Source organism: Podarcis muralis, chromosome 7 (genome assembly GCF_964188315.1).
Source record: "Podarcis muralis chromosome 7, rPodMur119.hap1.1, whole genome shotgun sequence".
NCBI lineage: Eukaryota > Metazoa > Chordata > Lepidosauria > Squamata > Lacertidae > Podarcis > Podarcis muralis.
The window spans coordinates 19,415,498-19,431,355 of record NC_135661.1 but is presented as its reverse complement, the minus strand read 5'-3'; the positions used below and the strand labels follow the sequence as shown (position 1 = coordinate 19,431,355).

General features: G+C 48.0%; 2 protein-coding genes across 5 annotated transcripts in view; both read left to right on the top strand.

Annotated features, from left to right (window-relative positions):
* MIB2 (MIB E3 ubiquitin protein ligase 2) overlaps positions 1 to 4,507 on the top strand; it is a 72,185-nt gene extending 67,678 nt beyond the window's left edge. For both annotated transcript variants that reach the window (XM_077931334.1, XM_028740882.2), the window contains 4 exons: positions 1,041 to 1,219; positions 1,953 to 2,137; positions 2,436 to 2,501; positions 3,331 to 4,507. In XM_077931334.1, the coding sequence (XP_077787460.1) occupies positions 1,041 to 1,219; positions 1,953 to 2,137; positions 2,436 to 2,501; positions 3,331 to 3,572 (672 nt within the window). In that variant the 3' untranslated portion in view covers positions 3,573 to 4,507. The remainder of the gene's footprint in view (positions 1 to 1,040; positions 1,220 to 1,952; positions 2,138 to 2,435; positions 2,502 to 3,330) is intronic.
* Positions 4,508 to 4,651: 144 nt separating this feature from the next.
* The window catches only part of MMP23B (matrix metallopeptidase 23B), a 28,224-nt gene continuing 17,017 nt past the window's right edge, over positions 4,652 to 15,858 (top strand). The window contains exons 1-2 of one of the 3 annotated variants that reach the window (XM_077931344.1): positions 4,652 to 6,105; positions 14,957 to 15,133. In XM_077931344.1, the coding sequence (XP_077787470.1) occupies positions 14,963 to 15,133 (171 nt within the window). In that variant the 5' untranslated portion in view covers positions 4,652 to 6,105; positions 14,957 to 14,962. Of the gene's footprint in view, positions 6,106 to 11,731; positions 15,134 to 15,858 lie in introns of those variants that run through there. The other 2 variants (XM_077931345.1, XM_028740894.2) reach the window with 2 other exon arrangements.

Genomic DNA, 15,858 nt, shown 5'->3' with positions numbered 1-15,858 from the left:
GAGAGAGAGAGAGAGAGAGAGAGAGAGAGAGAGAGAGATTCTGAACCAATCTCCTAGAACCAGTTGCCTAGATCTTAGATGTGTTTTACTGTATTGCATCTTTCGAAAAGAAGAACCTACGAGGTTCTTCCCCAAGTCCAGCCAGTGGTCCCTCAAGCTCAGTGTTGTCTACACTGGCTGGCAGCAGCTTTCCCCCAGCCCTCCCTGGAAACAGGGGTTGAACCTGGGTCCTTCTGCCTGCAGAGGCTCTCTCACTGAGCTATAGCCCTTCCTTTAAGAGACAGGAACATAGAAAGCTGCTGTGTATTGAATCAAACCATTGGTTCGGCTCAGTATTGTCTACACTGACCAGCAGCAGCTCTTCAGGGTTTTCAGACAGAGAGTCTCTCCTTCCTCTGCCTGGAGATTCCAGGGATTGAACCTGCCTGCATCTGCCACTGAGCTACAGCTCTTCCCCGATGCAGAGGACTGATTAATGTGTAAGAGGGACGGTCACTCTGTATGAATGGCAAGTTGTGGTCCAGCAGGATTTGAAAGGCCGCAGATCCCCATCTACATCCTAATTGCATCTAAATTGTGTTTTAGATACGAACAGCTATGTTGTCTTTTTTTTTTGTGGGTGTGCATGTCATTGACACAACAACTGTGTATTTGCGGTGGATATAAACTGGACCCATCCACATACCATTCTTGCAGCCTGGAGGGGGCAACTCTTGCACTATAGCTCAACAAAAGTAGGAACCCCCCCCCCCCCAAAAAAAAACCCAACATTTGTGGTGTAAAAAGTTGCAGGATTTCAGCAGTAAGTGACAGGGCATACACTGATTAGAAAGAAAAGCAGCATGTCCTCAAAACTTTTTCAGGTGCAAAATATATAGTAGATTGGTATATTTATTTTATGTTTTTATGGAGGCTGCTTTCTTAGGACACTTTCCCTAAAAGGGGGCTAATGAGTATTTTAATTCTTTGACAACTGTAATATGTATAACAAATGATTAAAGCCAATTTTTATTTTTTTACTTCTCCACCCCTCATTTTAGCTCCAGGCCTCTGGCTTCCTTGGAAACCTTGAGCTGAACGTGGGGGCGGCCATCGCGTGCTACTTGGCTCAAGAAGGTGCCGACGTCAATTACGCCAACCACAGGGGGAAGTCCCCCCTTGACCTCGTTTCAGACGGAAGTATAGCGCAGCTCATCAAGAACTTCTCCCAGAAATTCAGGTAGGACCAGCCCCATCCTCTCCCAGTTTGACTTCTCTCCTTGACTTCAGTCTTCGTTCCGGGTCCCCCTCTCCTCATTCTTTGTTGAAATGCTCTATGCCAGCTGTGACCCAACTCTTTGCCCGCAAAGTATATGTCCTCAAAAATTTGTGATGCACAAAATGCTGCTCTTCCTTCTCCATTCTTGTTCCACTGTTCAGCCCTCCCCTTGGACTTGCCCGTGAACACTAGGACTGGACACCCACTATCCCTCCTGTTCTGACAGAGGGTGGAGCAAAAACGTCTCTCTGGGAGTGGCTGATATAAGCGTCTTCCCCTTCCATTGATGGGATGGAGTTAACACACTTTGTGGCCCTCCCCCTCCCTTTCTGCCATAGGAGCCAACTCCTAAGGGCTGTAGGGCTCCTGCCCCCACCATAACATATTTGAGGGGGCTGCCCACCCCCTGCAAAATTGATGGGCTTTTCCATTCAAATGATGTGCGTGCTCTGTGTCATGTATGCGGGGCAGGGCTCACCTGGGCCCCCACAATATTTTATTCAGGTTGGCACCCCTGCTTTCTGCACTTGTAGAGGCGGCAGCCATTTTGTGTCACGCTGCGCCCCCAGGGCAGCCATTTTACGGCTGGCGCCCACAGCACTCTCTCTCAGCATTCATTATTGCGGATGCTCGCCCAGCTTCAGACCCGACGCCTAGTTCCTCTCTGTGTCTCTTCTGCTTTTGGCGTCTGCAGGGAGCAGCAGGACCCCTCAGAGAACTCCACGGTGGTGTGCAGCCAGAGGCGAGTGCACACGACCCCCAACACCATGACCAACCTCAGCGTGGCCAAGGTGGCAGCTCCATCCGAGTGCCTGGTCTGCTCTGAGCTGGCGCTGCTCATCCACTTCTCCCCTTGCCAGCACAGCATCGTGTGTGAAGGTATAAAAGGAGCACGTCATCTTTGATCCCTGAGGGCATGCCTTTTCTTTTCCTGTTTGCACTTCCTCCCTGAGGTGCTGTAAAGCAAAATTGCACCGAAATGGGGAGAGGTCCAGGGTTCAAATCCCTGCCTCTCAGCCCTAACCTCCCTCGCAGGGTTGGTGTGAGGATAAAATGGGGAGAGGGGAAAACCACGTAGGCCCCCTTGAGCTCCTTGGAGGAAGAAGGCGGGGTGTGAACGTAATAAATAAATAAACCGGCGCCTGTTCCAACCATTTCCCCTTCTCCTCGTCCTTAGAATGTTCCAGAAGAATGAAGAAATGCATCAAATGCCAAATGACAATTACCAAGAAGCTAAAGCAAGGTGAGGACAGTTCGTTTTAAACTCTCACATTAAGGTGTGTTGAATTTTTCAAATCCCAAATTCCAGGAAAGAGGGGTGCTGAAAAGGTGTATTTTGGGAATTCAAAATATATTTTGGTTAAATTAATATAATTTAGCTTTTCTTGGTAAGCAAAATGTGTGTAAAATTGCATAGAAATCATTCAAAATGATTGCCACGTACTTGCAGTTATAATATATTCAATATTATTATCATTTGTTATTATTTAGCATCACATGACATTTTCAGAGGGTAAAATTTGGTTTTCTGAGAGCAGTTCGTGTGCTTTTTAATCGGACATGGATTCACCAAGCTTAGATGCTGCCCGGTCACAAAAAATAGTAGCAGATCTGATTTCCCTCCTACCCAGAAGCATATTTTTAAGATCCCCTCACTGAAGAAATTTGCAAAAAATTAAGTCCCGCCCCCTAAAATGACAAACCCAAAGCATAGAGAATATGGACCGGGAAGAGGGAAAGGCCTGTAGTTCAGCGGCAGAGTCTCTCCTTTTCATGCTGGGCTGGGATAGCTCAGTCGGTAGAGCATGAGACTGTTTGCCTCGGGGGTCATGGGTTCGAGTCCCATGTCGAGCGAAAGATTCCTGCACTGCAGGGGGTTGGGCTAGATGACCCTCGCGGCCCCTTCCAACTCTACAGTCCTACGATTCTACACGGAAGGCCACAAGCTCAATCCCCGGCGTCTCTGAATCAGGCTGGGAAATCTAAACCTGCCTGCAGTCGCGGGGAGCTGCTGCCGGCCCATGCAGACAGCACTGAACCCTGACTTTCTCTCCCTCTCTTCCCTCGAACAGACAGCACGGAGGTGGAGTGTGTTTCTGGTTCGGAATCCACCGGTCAACAGAAGCTGATGGAAGACCTCCAGAACCGCTACCGGCAGATGGAGGAGCGGATCACCTGCCCCATTTGCATCGACAACCAAATCAAACTGATCTTCCAGTGCGGGCACGGGTCATGCCAGGAGTGCAGCGCCGCCCTTTCCGTCTGCCCCATTTGCCGGCAGACCATCCGGGAAAGGATACACATCTTTGTTTGAAGACGGCTCGCTCTTCCTTCTTTGCCCTGCCGCAAACCCACCCACCCTCTTAACTTCTTTGTTTCCCCCCCCCCCCTTTTGGATGAGGATCGCGACTGGCCCGGCCTGTTTCTTAATAGCCATGAAGGAATGTGAGAGAGGCCGTTGGTGATGGGAGAATCATGAGATTTGGGGGCCCCTGAATCCCAAGGCCCAACATGGCTTGCTTTTATCGTCCCCCCTCCCCTTTTTAAGAATAACTAGAATAAGCATGGCCGTGGGCCGCGAGAAAGACTGGATGCAACTGAGGGGTGCTGTGTACGGAAGCCCGCGAGGGCCAAAAACGGTGGTCTGCAGAGAGAAAGACCTCTTGGTGTAGCTCGTGGACTCTTCTTCCTTCTTCGTAGCCTTATCCAGCTTCTGAAGGGACAAAAATACACGATCTTCCAAAAAAGAGAGAGAGAGAGAAAAGACAAGCACGTTTCTTTCAGTTCCGTGGAGGGTGGGAAACTGGGGGGGGGGGGCGGGCAAGGAAAGCAATATTCTTGCACTTTAAAAATAAGTGGAGGGTAAATTGAGTTCCTCCTTTCCTGGAGAGAGGGGCAGGCCTCGTTGGAGAGAGGACGCTCACAACCAAATATTCCACACACTCCCCTCCCCGCCGCCGCCTTCCAGTTTAGAGAATCCTCTATTTTAACAAAGCCATGATCCAATGTGATAAATGGTGATGGACAGAGATTGTGTGTGTGTGTGTATGAGAGAAAGAGAGAGAGAGAGAGCGCGTGCAGGTGCTGGCTAAAACCCCCCCCCCAAAACACTGAAACAGAAATATTCTTCTATGTTGAAGTGCAAATGTTTTTATTTCTTCAAAATGCCCAAAATGCCACACGCCGGTGTTTTCCAATGAGAGAGTTCTATTAAAAGTCGAGAAATTACAATAAAAAACGAAAAATGAATTGACAAACAATTTCCCCCCTCCATCCCACCCTTGATTTAAGACATTTTCCATATCCCACCCCCTGGCCATGCCTAGTGCAAATGATTCAGGTGTTTAACACTGTCCTTGTGGTAAAAGGGAGCCAAATCTGGGCTTTGGTGTGAACTGAATGTTGACAAGCCACAGCAAACGCAACACAGTCGCTTTCCAGAGCCTGTTGCATCATAAAGGAAGAAGGATAATTTATTATGCTTTGGGTAAGTTGGAGTGGGGGCTGAGAATGAAAGCCAACCAGTTTCTCTAAGCCACAGTTCAGTTGTGTGTTGGGAAACCATGGTTTGCTGCAACGTACCAAATTGAGTCAGCCATGCTCGTCCAAAGTCTTAATGCGACTGTGAGTGTTTTTGCTTTCAGGGCAAGCAGATCCTGACACAGGTCTGGTGGAAATGTGCAAGGCATTTACTGAACCTTGTTTCAAAACTTCCCAGGGACTCTCTTTGCAAGGCTTGCCTTGTTGTTGGTCTCTGCATGTTGCAGAGGATTTTAGCGATTGGGGGGGGGGCGCTACTGTTTTTTTATTATATATTTTAGTTGGAGCCCCAAAAGATGCGGTCCCCTGATTTTTTCAGGTCGCTCTGAGACAGTCCCTGAACCCTGGAGCTTGCAATCTGAAATACATGACACACAAGGAAAAAGGACTGGTGAGGGAGGAGGAAACACAAGGCACAAATGCCAAAAATTACTATGATGGCCGGCTGGGATAGAATCTGCTCAGGTAGCCTGATTGGACGCTTGCTGTGAGGACAAAGTTGAGGGAGGTCCAAAGGCAGCTGGTTTCTCAGCAGAGGTAATGGAATAGCCCTGTTTCCCTTCTCTCCCTCTGCTCTGCCCTCGTCTCATGCAGCTCTTGGGGCTTCTTGCACACACCACACAAACAGAATTACGCAGTCCAAAACACCCCAAAATCCCTTAACGGCTGTATGTTTCACAAGCAGAGTAGGACTGTTACACAGTGGTACCTCTGGTTATGAACTTAATTCGTTCCGGAGGTCCTTTCTTAACCTGAAACTGTTCTTAACCTGAGGTACCATTTTAGCTAATGGAGCCTCCCACCGCTGCCGCGTGATTTCTGTTCTCATCCTGAGGTAAAGTTCTCAACCTGAGGTACTACTTCTGGGTTAGCAGAATCTGTAACCTGAAGTGTCTGTAACCTGAGGTGTCTGCAACCCGAGGTACCATTGTATGTATTTTGATGAAAGGGGGCCTGCAGTAAAATGTGGTAGCGTAGGGTGCTCATTTCCTGGTGCCAGCCAGCCAGCCACCTGTCTATGCCCTCTTTGGGGATACTTCATTCACAAGAGGTTCCCCTATGGGGGGGGGGGTTAATTCATACTCTTATTCTGTGGAACTAACCACATGGCAATTGGTTTGGAGATATGGGACCTTACATGGCTATTAACCAAGCAGGGGATCTTGAACCATATCCTCTGCCTCCAGAATGGCACAATAAACCATGGTTGGGATGACGTCCAGGTTTAACAAGCACCAGTGCCTTTGCTCCTTTTGAAGCGCTCTGGACAATATCAGTGAGATGGATCGACTTGGACAGATGGCAAGGTGAGTGTTTTGTCTTCTTTTCCCTACCACTGTGTATGGCATTCGGCTGCAGAATTCAGCTGCCTTGATGTTACTGAGTTTGTGGGTTGTTGTTTTTAAGTTTCTAGCCCTCATGGCTGAAATCTCAGAAAGGTGGCTAGTTAAGGTTTTCTGCGCTTTGGGTGGCGATGAGAGGCTTCTGTAGCCTGAGCAGCTCCTTGAGCCACCCGACAAAGAGCAAATAGCAAAACAAGGCAAAATCAGGAAGCGTTATTGTATGGAATTTGCAGTCGTGAGATAGCTTTGAAAAAGGGCCAGGAGGATGGCCCACCACGCTGAGCCTGGATAGCTCAGTTGGTTACAGCAGTGTTCCCCAACCTTGGGTCTCCAGCTGTTTTCGGACTACAATTCCCATCATCCTTGACCACTGGTCTTGCTAGCGAGGGATGATGGGAGTTGTAGTCCAAAAACAGCTGGAGACCCAAGGTTGGGGAACACTGGGTTAGGGCGTGGTGGTGATAATGCCAAGGTTGCAGGTTCAATCCCTGCAGGGGGCACTGCATATTCCTGCATTGCAGGGGGTTGGACTAGAATAAGGGGTCGCCTGGGCCAGTTCACTCCATGCCCCCGTGATTTCCGACATGTGTCTGCGCAGACGTGATTTTGTGTGTCTCTGCAGATGTGATTTCCAGCGCCGTGGAAGTGAGTCCCTGTGCCACGCTGCGACAGTTTAGCGCAGCACGTGGGGACTCACCGAGTGGGTGGCTCATTTCGGGGGTGACTCATGCGCCAGTTAAACGTCCCCCGTGGGCCGCTTGTCGCCCATGGGGCTTAGGTTGCCGACCCCTGGACTAGATGATCCTCAGGCTCCCTCCCAACTTGATGTTTCTATTATTTATTTGCCATTTACATGCTAAAAAGGCTTACTGCTGCTACATCATCATAATATAATATCTAATAAATTACACAATTTCAGTAACATAAGTAAACGGTGCCTCTTCAACCTTAGCATTTGACACCTGAGGGACATACATTTTCAGCACCTGCTCTCTTCCTGTGACTGCAATTTGTTTTAATCTGAATTTTAAATGGTTGCAAGCAACCCTGGGGCCTTTTTGGCGTAGGGTGCGTAATAAACGTAAGTGATTATGGCAGAGCGCAAGAACGCCCCTGTCCGCGATCATATCGGGGGAGCATCACCGAACAGCTAATGCAGCAGAACGATGTGTGGACAGGGCTGTATGAATCCTGATTTGCAGGGGTTGGACTAGATGACCCTCGGAGAGCCCCTCCTACGTATCTGGTCAAATCCGCCACCAATGCACCATCACTGTGTCAATGACACGCTGCACGAAAAGACATTGGTCCGGGGGAGCCCTCGGGTGTCGACTGCATCTGGTTTTGCAAGCTCTTCCCTTTGCCGTCTCCGTCCCTGGCCAAACCTGCAGCAAATTGTTCTTCCATCACTTAGCCCAATGCTAAGATGTGCAGCTTGAGTGAACAAGCGCAGAGTGTTCGGAGACCACGGACAAGTAGTTCCCTTTCTCTGCCCAGCTGTGAAGGGCAGCAAAGTCGGGGTTAGCCTGCTGTGAAGAGGAAGGCAGGGAGAATCTCCTCCCTGCTCGGTTTTTGTAGAACGGAAAAACCCATGGTGCAATCAAGCAGTCCTGCCCTGGAAGGCTCATTACAAAGCCCCAGGAACTCGATGTTTTGTGGGTTGGATGATTCCGGCTCTCGCTGCGTTTTCAAGTTTGCCAAAGGTTTCTCTTTTTAATGTCAAGGTGGACCGCATCTGGATTTGGGGGGAGCCTGGCTTATTTATCCAGTCAAGAGCAGGCTTCCGGAGCAGCCTACAAATGTCATTGATAAGTCTTACAAAGACTTAGAATCGGAAAAGATTGTTTCCTCCTCTGGGCACAGCCCATTCTCTTCTTATGTTTGGCTTTCCTAGGGGGAAGTCGTGCAGCGGCATCCCTTCGGAAGCACAAAATGCCACCTTTGAATAGTGACCACCTGCATTTCCTCCAGATAGATGTTTGTTGGCTTTATTTTGCTGGAACAGATTTGAGAGTTCCGCCAACCTCTGGGTGAGCTGGCTTCTCGCCCTTTGCATTGTGATGAGCTGAGGAGGAGGAAAGTTGTGGCCTACCTTGGAGGAATAAGTAGCAAAGAAAGGAGTGAGAGTGCTAGCTTGGGCCCAATTCCCAGGTAAATGGAAGGGATGTTGGAGAAGTTCTATGAAAAACAGGTGCTGGAGCAGAAATTCCCAATGTTCAGAACTGAATCAGTGGTTAGAATGTCAGATTAGGAACTGGGAGACCAGGTTTCTAATCCTCACTACAGTGGTACCTCGGGTTAAGTACTTAATTCGTTCCGGAGGTCCGTTCTTAAAGTGAAACTGTTCTTAACCTGAAGCACCACTTTAGCTAATGGGGCCTCCCGCTGCTGCCGCGCCGCCAGAGCACAATTTCTGTTCTCATCCTGAAGCAAAGTTCTTAACCCAAGGTACTATTTCTGGGTTAGCGGAGTCTGTAACCTGAAGCGTATGTAACCTGAAGCGTATGTAACCTGAGGTACCACTGTACCTATAAAGTAGCTTCTTAAAGACCACCAACCTTTTCCTTAGGAGGAAATATTTTTTTGTGAATTGAGAGAAATGTATGCGAGTCTAATTGTGTCCTGCCCATGTAACACTTTTTTTCCTCCGGCCTGGGCAGTTTTAAAATGGGATTTTATATATATCCGCATATCTCTCTCTCGATTACTGCTAGCCATGATGACTAAATGGAACCTCCAGCATCAGAGGCAGTATATGGGTAAATAGCATGTGTTGCTAATGAACGATATGAGTACGTTGCTGCCTTCATGCCTTGGCTTGTGAACGTTTTCTGGGAACATCATTCTATCAGAAAGGGTGCTGTGCTGGTGAGGAAAAGCAAACCTCAGTGGTTGTGCATCTCTCTTGAATGCAGAAGGTTCCAGGTAGGGCTAGCAATGATGAAATGAATCATGTAAACAAAGATTAAATACATTGTAATGGTGAGTAGGTCTGCCGGCAACTATTAACAGCTAAGTACATGGCTAAGAGTGGAACCTCCTTGTACAGGAGCAGGATACCTCTGAATGCCAGTTCCTAGGGAGAAACACCAGGGGGCAGCAGACTCTTGCCTCCTTGCCTGCATATGAGCTGCTGGAGGTGTCTTAGATAGCTGTGGTTGCAAACAGGGCAGTGAATCAAAGACATAAACTGTTGCTGTTCCCCGCAAGCAGCTGGTTTAAGTCTCGATGTTTTTCTCTGTAATTTCTGTCTGCGTTTCCGTTCTAATCTCAGATATATTTTCGAGCTTGCTGCTATTGACGAGAGAGGGAAAGAGATTTGTTTGTGAGTTGTGGATCTGCATAATTGTCTGGGACATCTTGTCCCGCAAACAATTTTTAAAATTCTTGGAATTCTCTTGACGGAAGACGTTTTCTCCATTGCTCCTTAGATTTTTGTTCTTTCTCTTTTGCAGCCCTTCCAGCCATATGCTTTCCTTGTGCATTCATGATTATTTGTGTTCGCAATGGTGTCAGGGGCAGTTTCAGGGCTGCTTTCCACCTGCAAAAGTTTGGAGGTCAACACACCGCTTCGTTTCCAATCAGTGCGTGTGATGTGACTTCTGCTGAAATCCTCTAACTTTTTGTACCACAAATTTTCCAGGGGTTCTTGTTCCCCTGCCCCCCACTTTTGTTGTCCAGTAGTGAAATAGTGTGGCAACATTCGGAAAGTATTGCAGAACCAACTAATAAAGCAGAATTATGTGGGGACGGTCCAGCATATATCCACCACAAATGCACTGTTATTGCCTCCATAACATGTTCCCTCAGTTTCCAATATTAAGTTTCATTTCCACATCAGTTTGCAGATTGATCGACTTCCTTAGTCCTCGCGCAAACCCATCAGCGTGTTAATGCAACTTTCTCCGGATGTACACACAATTTTGTCTGCATTGTTGGCTAATGTGCTCATTTTGAGCATGCAATGTCCCCTAAAAATAACACATTTTTGTATGTTGCGTCCACTGGCGTATGCATTTTTGAATGCACACTTTACCATGGGGTGCACGGTTTTTTAAAAAGCATTACAAAATTCGGAGAAGTGCAAATTTTGAAGAAATGTTGCATTTCAGTTGGTTTATTGTTTCAGAAAGCGTGACTTAAGTAGGTTGACCTGTAAAGGGGAACTGACTCAAATTCCACCCACAAATGACCACAATGCCCAGGCCTTTCTCTTGTAACTCCATATGACCTTCCCTCCCCCCCCCCCCGTTTTTTTCTATCTCGCTTCTTGACACAGGACTGAAAAAGACATGCGAGGTTGCAAGGAATATTTTCCCCTCTCCTTGGGCCAAAATTAAATTGAGCTGGATTCAACAATCATTGAGAACCGGCCAAGTCAAACAGCCAGATGTGAAAATTGAAAGAAGGGGGAGTAAAGGTAGAAACTCTCATTAAAGAGAAGGGAGAATTAAGAATAGCCTGTTGTGCAGCTTATGTAATACCATTTACCATGGCTGTGTGTCAAAGCATCTAAACACAGCCAGCCTCTCTTTATAAAAAAAAATGGAGAAAGTAACAGCATGGTTCAGTTAAGGACAGGGCTATTTTCCATCCTTTGGGGCAAGCCCCGGCCTGGTATAGAATCAGGGGATAGAATGCAGTGCAAAGTGTTATCAATTTTCATTTTTAAAGAAAGCCCACAAGTTCCTAGACCTCATTATGGTTAGGAAGATAAGCCTAACCCCCACTTACGATCTGAAGATGTAAACTTTTGACCTGGGGATTCTACCACCTCTCTCTGAAGCATGCTTAGGCCAGATCTAAGTTTCTTTTGTTTTAAATGACCATGCTTATATTATAGGCTTTAAAAAGAAAAAAAATGCCCATGATTCTTTAGCAGCTTAATTGCCCAAGCCTGCAAAGCACCGTGCACGTATGATGTTGTGGCTCGTGACTTGGCCGAAACAGCCTCTTGATTTGGATCAAAAGGCCTGGTGGGCCACATCAGGCCTATGTGATGGATGTCGCGCAAGAGTGCTTCAGGCTTTGCATTCATCTCCTGTGCCCACATCGCAGACTTAACCTTGACGGCTTGCCCAGGCTTTGAACCCCGCTCATAATAATAATAATAATAATTTATTATTTGTACCCCGCCCATCTGGCTGGGTTTCCCCAGCCACTCTGGGCGGCTTCCAACAAAGATGAAAAATAAACTAAAATGTCACATATTAAAAACTTCCCTGAACAGGGCTGCCTTCAGATGTCTTCTGAATGTCAGGTAGTTGTTTATCGCTTTGACATCTGATGGGAGGGCGTTCCACAGGGTGGGCGCCACTACCGAGAAGGCCCCCTGCCTGGTTCCCTGTAACTTGGCCTCTCGCAGTGAGGGAACCGCCAGAAGGCCCTCGGAACTGGACCTCAGTGTCCGGGCAGAACGATGGGGGAGGAGACGCTCCTTCAGATATACTGGACCGAGGCCGTTTAGGGCTTTAAAGGTCAGCACCAACACTTTGAATTGTGCTCGGAAACGTACTGGGAGCCAATGTAGGTCTTTCAAGACCGGTGTTATATGGTCTCGGCGGCCGCTCCCAGTCACCAGTCTAGCTGCCGCATTCTGGATTAGTTGGACATCTCTGCCCACTGGGGCTGCAAGCTGCACCTCATTCAAGTCTTGTCTTGCCACCCATTCAATTTTTATCAATTCCCTGCAAGGGAGGAGAATTGGGGCTTATTTTCCCAGGCGCCCACCTATCTTTCTCAATTGCTAAACCTATGCAAGTTCCCCACAAAGTCCCTTTCTCCATCTGATTTTCCCCCTGGCACACACACCTTCCAGCTGCAATGCCCCCTGCTCAGACACCAGAGGTTTTCTTTGGCTATCGTGCCTTCAGAGCAAACATCTTGCTTCTCCTGACTTTTTCTTTAAAAAAAACAACAAACAGAGCCAGCATCCCTCAACTTCATATTAGGAGCTGTGTCTGTCTCCGCCTCAAAGCACGAGGGGAACGAGAGAGCTTTGCTTTCCAAGAAAGTGCTCTCTGGCTTGAAAGAAAACCGTTCCACCCTCGCCTTGGCGCGAGCATGACCCTAACCTGCCCAGGGATAGCAAGCCGTTTCTCTTGCTCCAGGGAAACTGCAGCCTTTTCTGCCTGTCTCAGATTGAAGGAGGCTCCAAGGGAGAGAACTGGGTAATGGTTTCTTATATCTCCTCATTGCTTCCTATAATCTTTTTTATTTTTTACCCTGCTCTGGGTGGCACCAGTTTAGGGCTCATCACTGATGGAGCAGAGAAAGGGAGGCAGATCAGTGAGTAGAGCCATACACGCAGAAGTTCCCGGGTTCAATCTCTGCCATCTGCAGGTATACAAGAAGCTTGCCTTATAACGTGTCAGGCCATCTTGCTCTGTACTTCCCGCACTGGCTGGCAGCAGCTCTCCAGGGTTTCAGGCAGGGCTCTCTCTCAGCCCTAGCTGCTGATGCCAGGGATCAAACCTGGGACCTTCTAGGTACAAGGCAAATGCTTTGCCACTCAGCTACAAGCATTCCCTGGCCAGGCTGGGAGAGTCCTTTTCTGAAACCCTGGACAGCTGCTGCCAGTCAGTGCAGACAGCACAGAGCTGGATGGACCCAGCAGTCTGACAATGGCAGAGGGCAGCTTCCTATGCCCCAGCCCCCCTTTTTTCCCCAGCCCCTCCCTGCAAGCAGCTTGGCGGCACCTTTTGCAATACCCACCAGGTCTCATAGCGACACTGCTCTTCCAGGGCATCAGCTGGAAGTTAAATGAGTTTGGTGGTTCCCCTCAAACCAAGAGCTTGCTCCCAGCAGCTCAGGGCAGTGCACAGATCTCACTTCCCGCTGTTTCTTGTGCTCACAACCACCCTGTGAGGTAGGCAAGGCTGGGAGATGGCCACTGGCTTAGAGTCGCCCGTTGAGCTTCGTCAAGGCAAACCCAACCGTTAGGTAGAGGCAACTGCAGTCAAGTTGTAGGTGCTACACAGCAATGGTGGTAGCCCTGCTTCCACCAAACTGTTTCTCCAGAGTCCACTTCTGTCAGAGGACAGAGCTATGTGCATCCCCTGGCCTCACCTGCCCCCCATACCTTTGCTGCAGCAGTGAAGGGCCCTGCCCCCTTGCTAAGACTGACATAAGTTTCCTCTCCCTGTCCACTTTGCTTTATATGCATGCATTTTTTGGGAGGGGTTTGTGTGCCATCTTGACCTTTGCTTCAAGCAACAGACTGGCTAGCCCCGAACCTCCTGGCTGAGCAAAAATCTGAACTCAGCTCTCCCTGTTCCTCATTCAGACATTCTAACCACTATACCACACTGTCACTCGGCACCACCCCAAAATTATTTGCTTTCAGTTCTTCATATTTCTACTTTGCTTTGCGGATTTTTAACCTTGCATTGTCACCTTGTTGCGTAACCCGCCCTGGGACCTTCTGGTAAAAGGTGGGGCTGAAATCGAAGAGATCAAAATCTGCATCCGTATTTTGGACGGTTGTTCAATTTCTGTGCATTTGGACACCTCTTAAGGTGAACCACATTTTGCACGTCGGTCCTGAGATCGAGGAGCCAGTTACCACCGACGTTTAGAAACAATGGGAAGCCATTTTGAAACAAGATGGCGGACCCAACCTTTTAGAACCACATTGGTTTTATCCAAATTTTGTGTGATGCTTCCTGAGATCATGGAGCTGGTTTTCGGCTACGTTTGGAAGAGAGGGCTGTCGCTGGCTACTAGACATGATGTTTACGTTCTGCCTCTTCGGCTGGTGGCTGCAATGCTTCTGAATACCAGTGTCTGGAAACCCAGCAGGGGAGAATTCTCAAATCCTGCTTGCTGCTTTGCCACAAGCTTCTTGTCAGCCACTGTGAGAAGAGGTATCTGGACGAGATGAGCCACTGGCCTGATCCAGCAGGCTCTTCTTGAGTTCTTAACTGGGCGCCATTTTGAATCAAGATGGCGGATTGCACCTTTCCAAATCCCACCGATTTTAAGCACCGATGGCAAAGCTCCACTGTTTTTGTTCTGTTTCTTAGAACTCCCGAGTCACACGGGGCATGAGGCTTCTATATAATAGGAATAGTAAGAATAGCAGCGGTTTCTGGCATCGCCCTGGATCTCCTTGTTTTCCTTCTTTGATCCAGTGTTGTTTACCAGCTTGTGAAAGCAGGGCAACCAGATGAAACTGATGCTCCTACTGGTCTCTGCCCACCCTGCCTTGCTAGAAGATGCCGGTCAATGAACAACACATTTCCTAACATGGAACATCCCCCCAATGAAATATTCCAAAGGGAAACTTCTGAATCTGGATTCTGCTTCTGCTTTCCATCCCACCATTTTCTCCTCCCCTCCTATACTCCCCCCCCTTTTTTTGGAGCAGGGTGTCATTGCATAAATCGCCTCCCTGCTCCAGCTGCTGAGACACAGCTGGCTTAGCTGCCTCTCTCTCTCTCTCTCTCTCTCTCTCTCTCTCTCTCTCTCTCTCTCTCTTTTTCTCTCTTCCCTGAGCACAGCTGTTGGGCTGTCCAGTGGTGCCCCCCCCCCTTTTCTCCCTCCTCTGTTAACAGAAAATCACAGAGTAATATGAAACGGCTTGGCAGGAGCTGATTTTATTTTTCATAAAGAAAAAAAGAAAACCCACTTGGCTCATCAAACCAAAGTTTAATGTAAAGTCTACTCCTCTCTTCCCTCCTGCCCCCCCCACTCAACACTCCCCTCCAAATAGTTTTGTCAATTTCCAGCAAAGTTTGCCACTGCTGCAGACACTGCCTGCATTGATTTCTCTCTTCCTTCCTGCTGTGTTGCATTGTTGTTTTTTAAATTAAAGCCAGGCATGGAGCATATGGAAAAGTTTTCCGCCGGCTTTTCTCGTGGCTTTCTACCAACGGAGAAGCAGAGAAGCCCTAAATGGCCTTGCATCTTGAGTTTCTTATGCATTATTCCGCTCCTGGGTCTACTGGCTGCTCGGGAAGGCTTGCTTGAGACGACAGCAAGAGAGACTGAGGTAAGATGCAGCTCGTTTTCTTCCAAATATTGTGTGCTGTTTTAATATCCTGCCTTCCCCCTCCAAATTAGCTCAAGGCGGTTGTTTCATCCTAACGACAGCCCTGTGGGGTAGGTTAGACGCAGAGATTATGATTGCCCCAAGATTGCCCCACTAGACAGGGATTTGAACTCAGGTCTGTTGCATTTCATCATTTATTTTTCTTTGCTGTGTGGTCATATTCTATGGAATGGGAACTTTAATATTTGCTCATCTGTAACATTATATCTCGTGGTGTTGTGGGTTTGTTTGTTTTTTTGCAAGGAAGTCAAAATTTGAACTCGGGTCCTACATCCCTGTCCACTGGGCAGAAGAGACGGCAAAGAGTTCAAGTATTGCCTCTTCATATTTCATTTTTAGATTCCTGGCATGGCAGAAAAAGCTTCTGATGGGGTTAACAGTGCATGCTTAACTAGAAGTAAGGCCCACCGATTTAATTTATTACTACACACACCTCTCAAGGTAGGTTACATCGATAGACAGCAGCTGGCCCAAGATTGCCAACTGAGCTTTCAGGGCTGAGTGATGGGTTGAACTTCAGGTTCCCCAGACAATTACTCTCTGTGAATTAATTAGTCTAATCTTTTAAAGCCTTCCAGACTGATGACCATCAAAAATCCCACAGTTTAAAAGTACATTGTGTGAAGAAGTCCTTGCTTTGGTCCGTCCACAATCTTTTAACACCC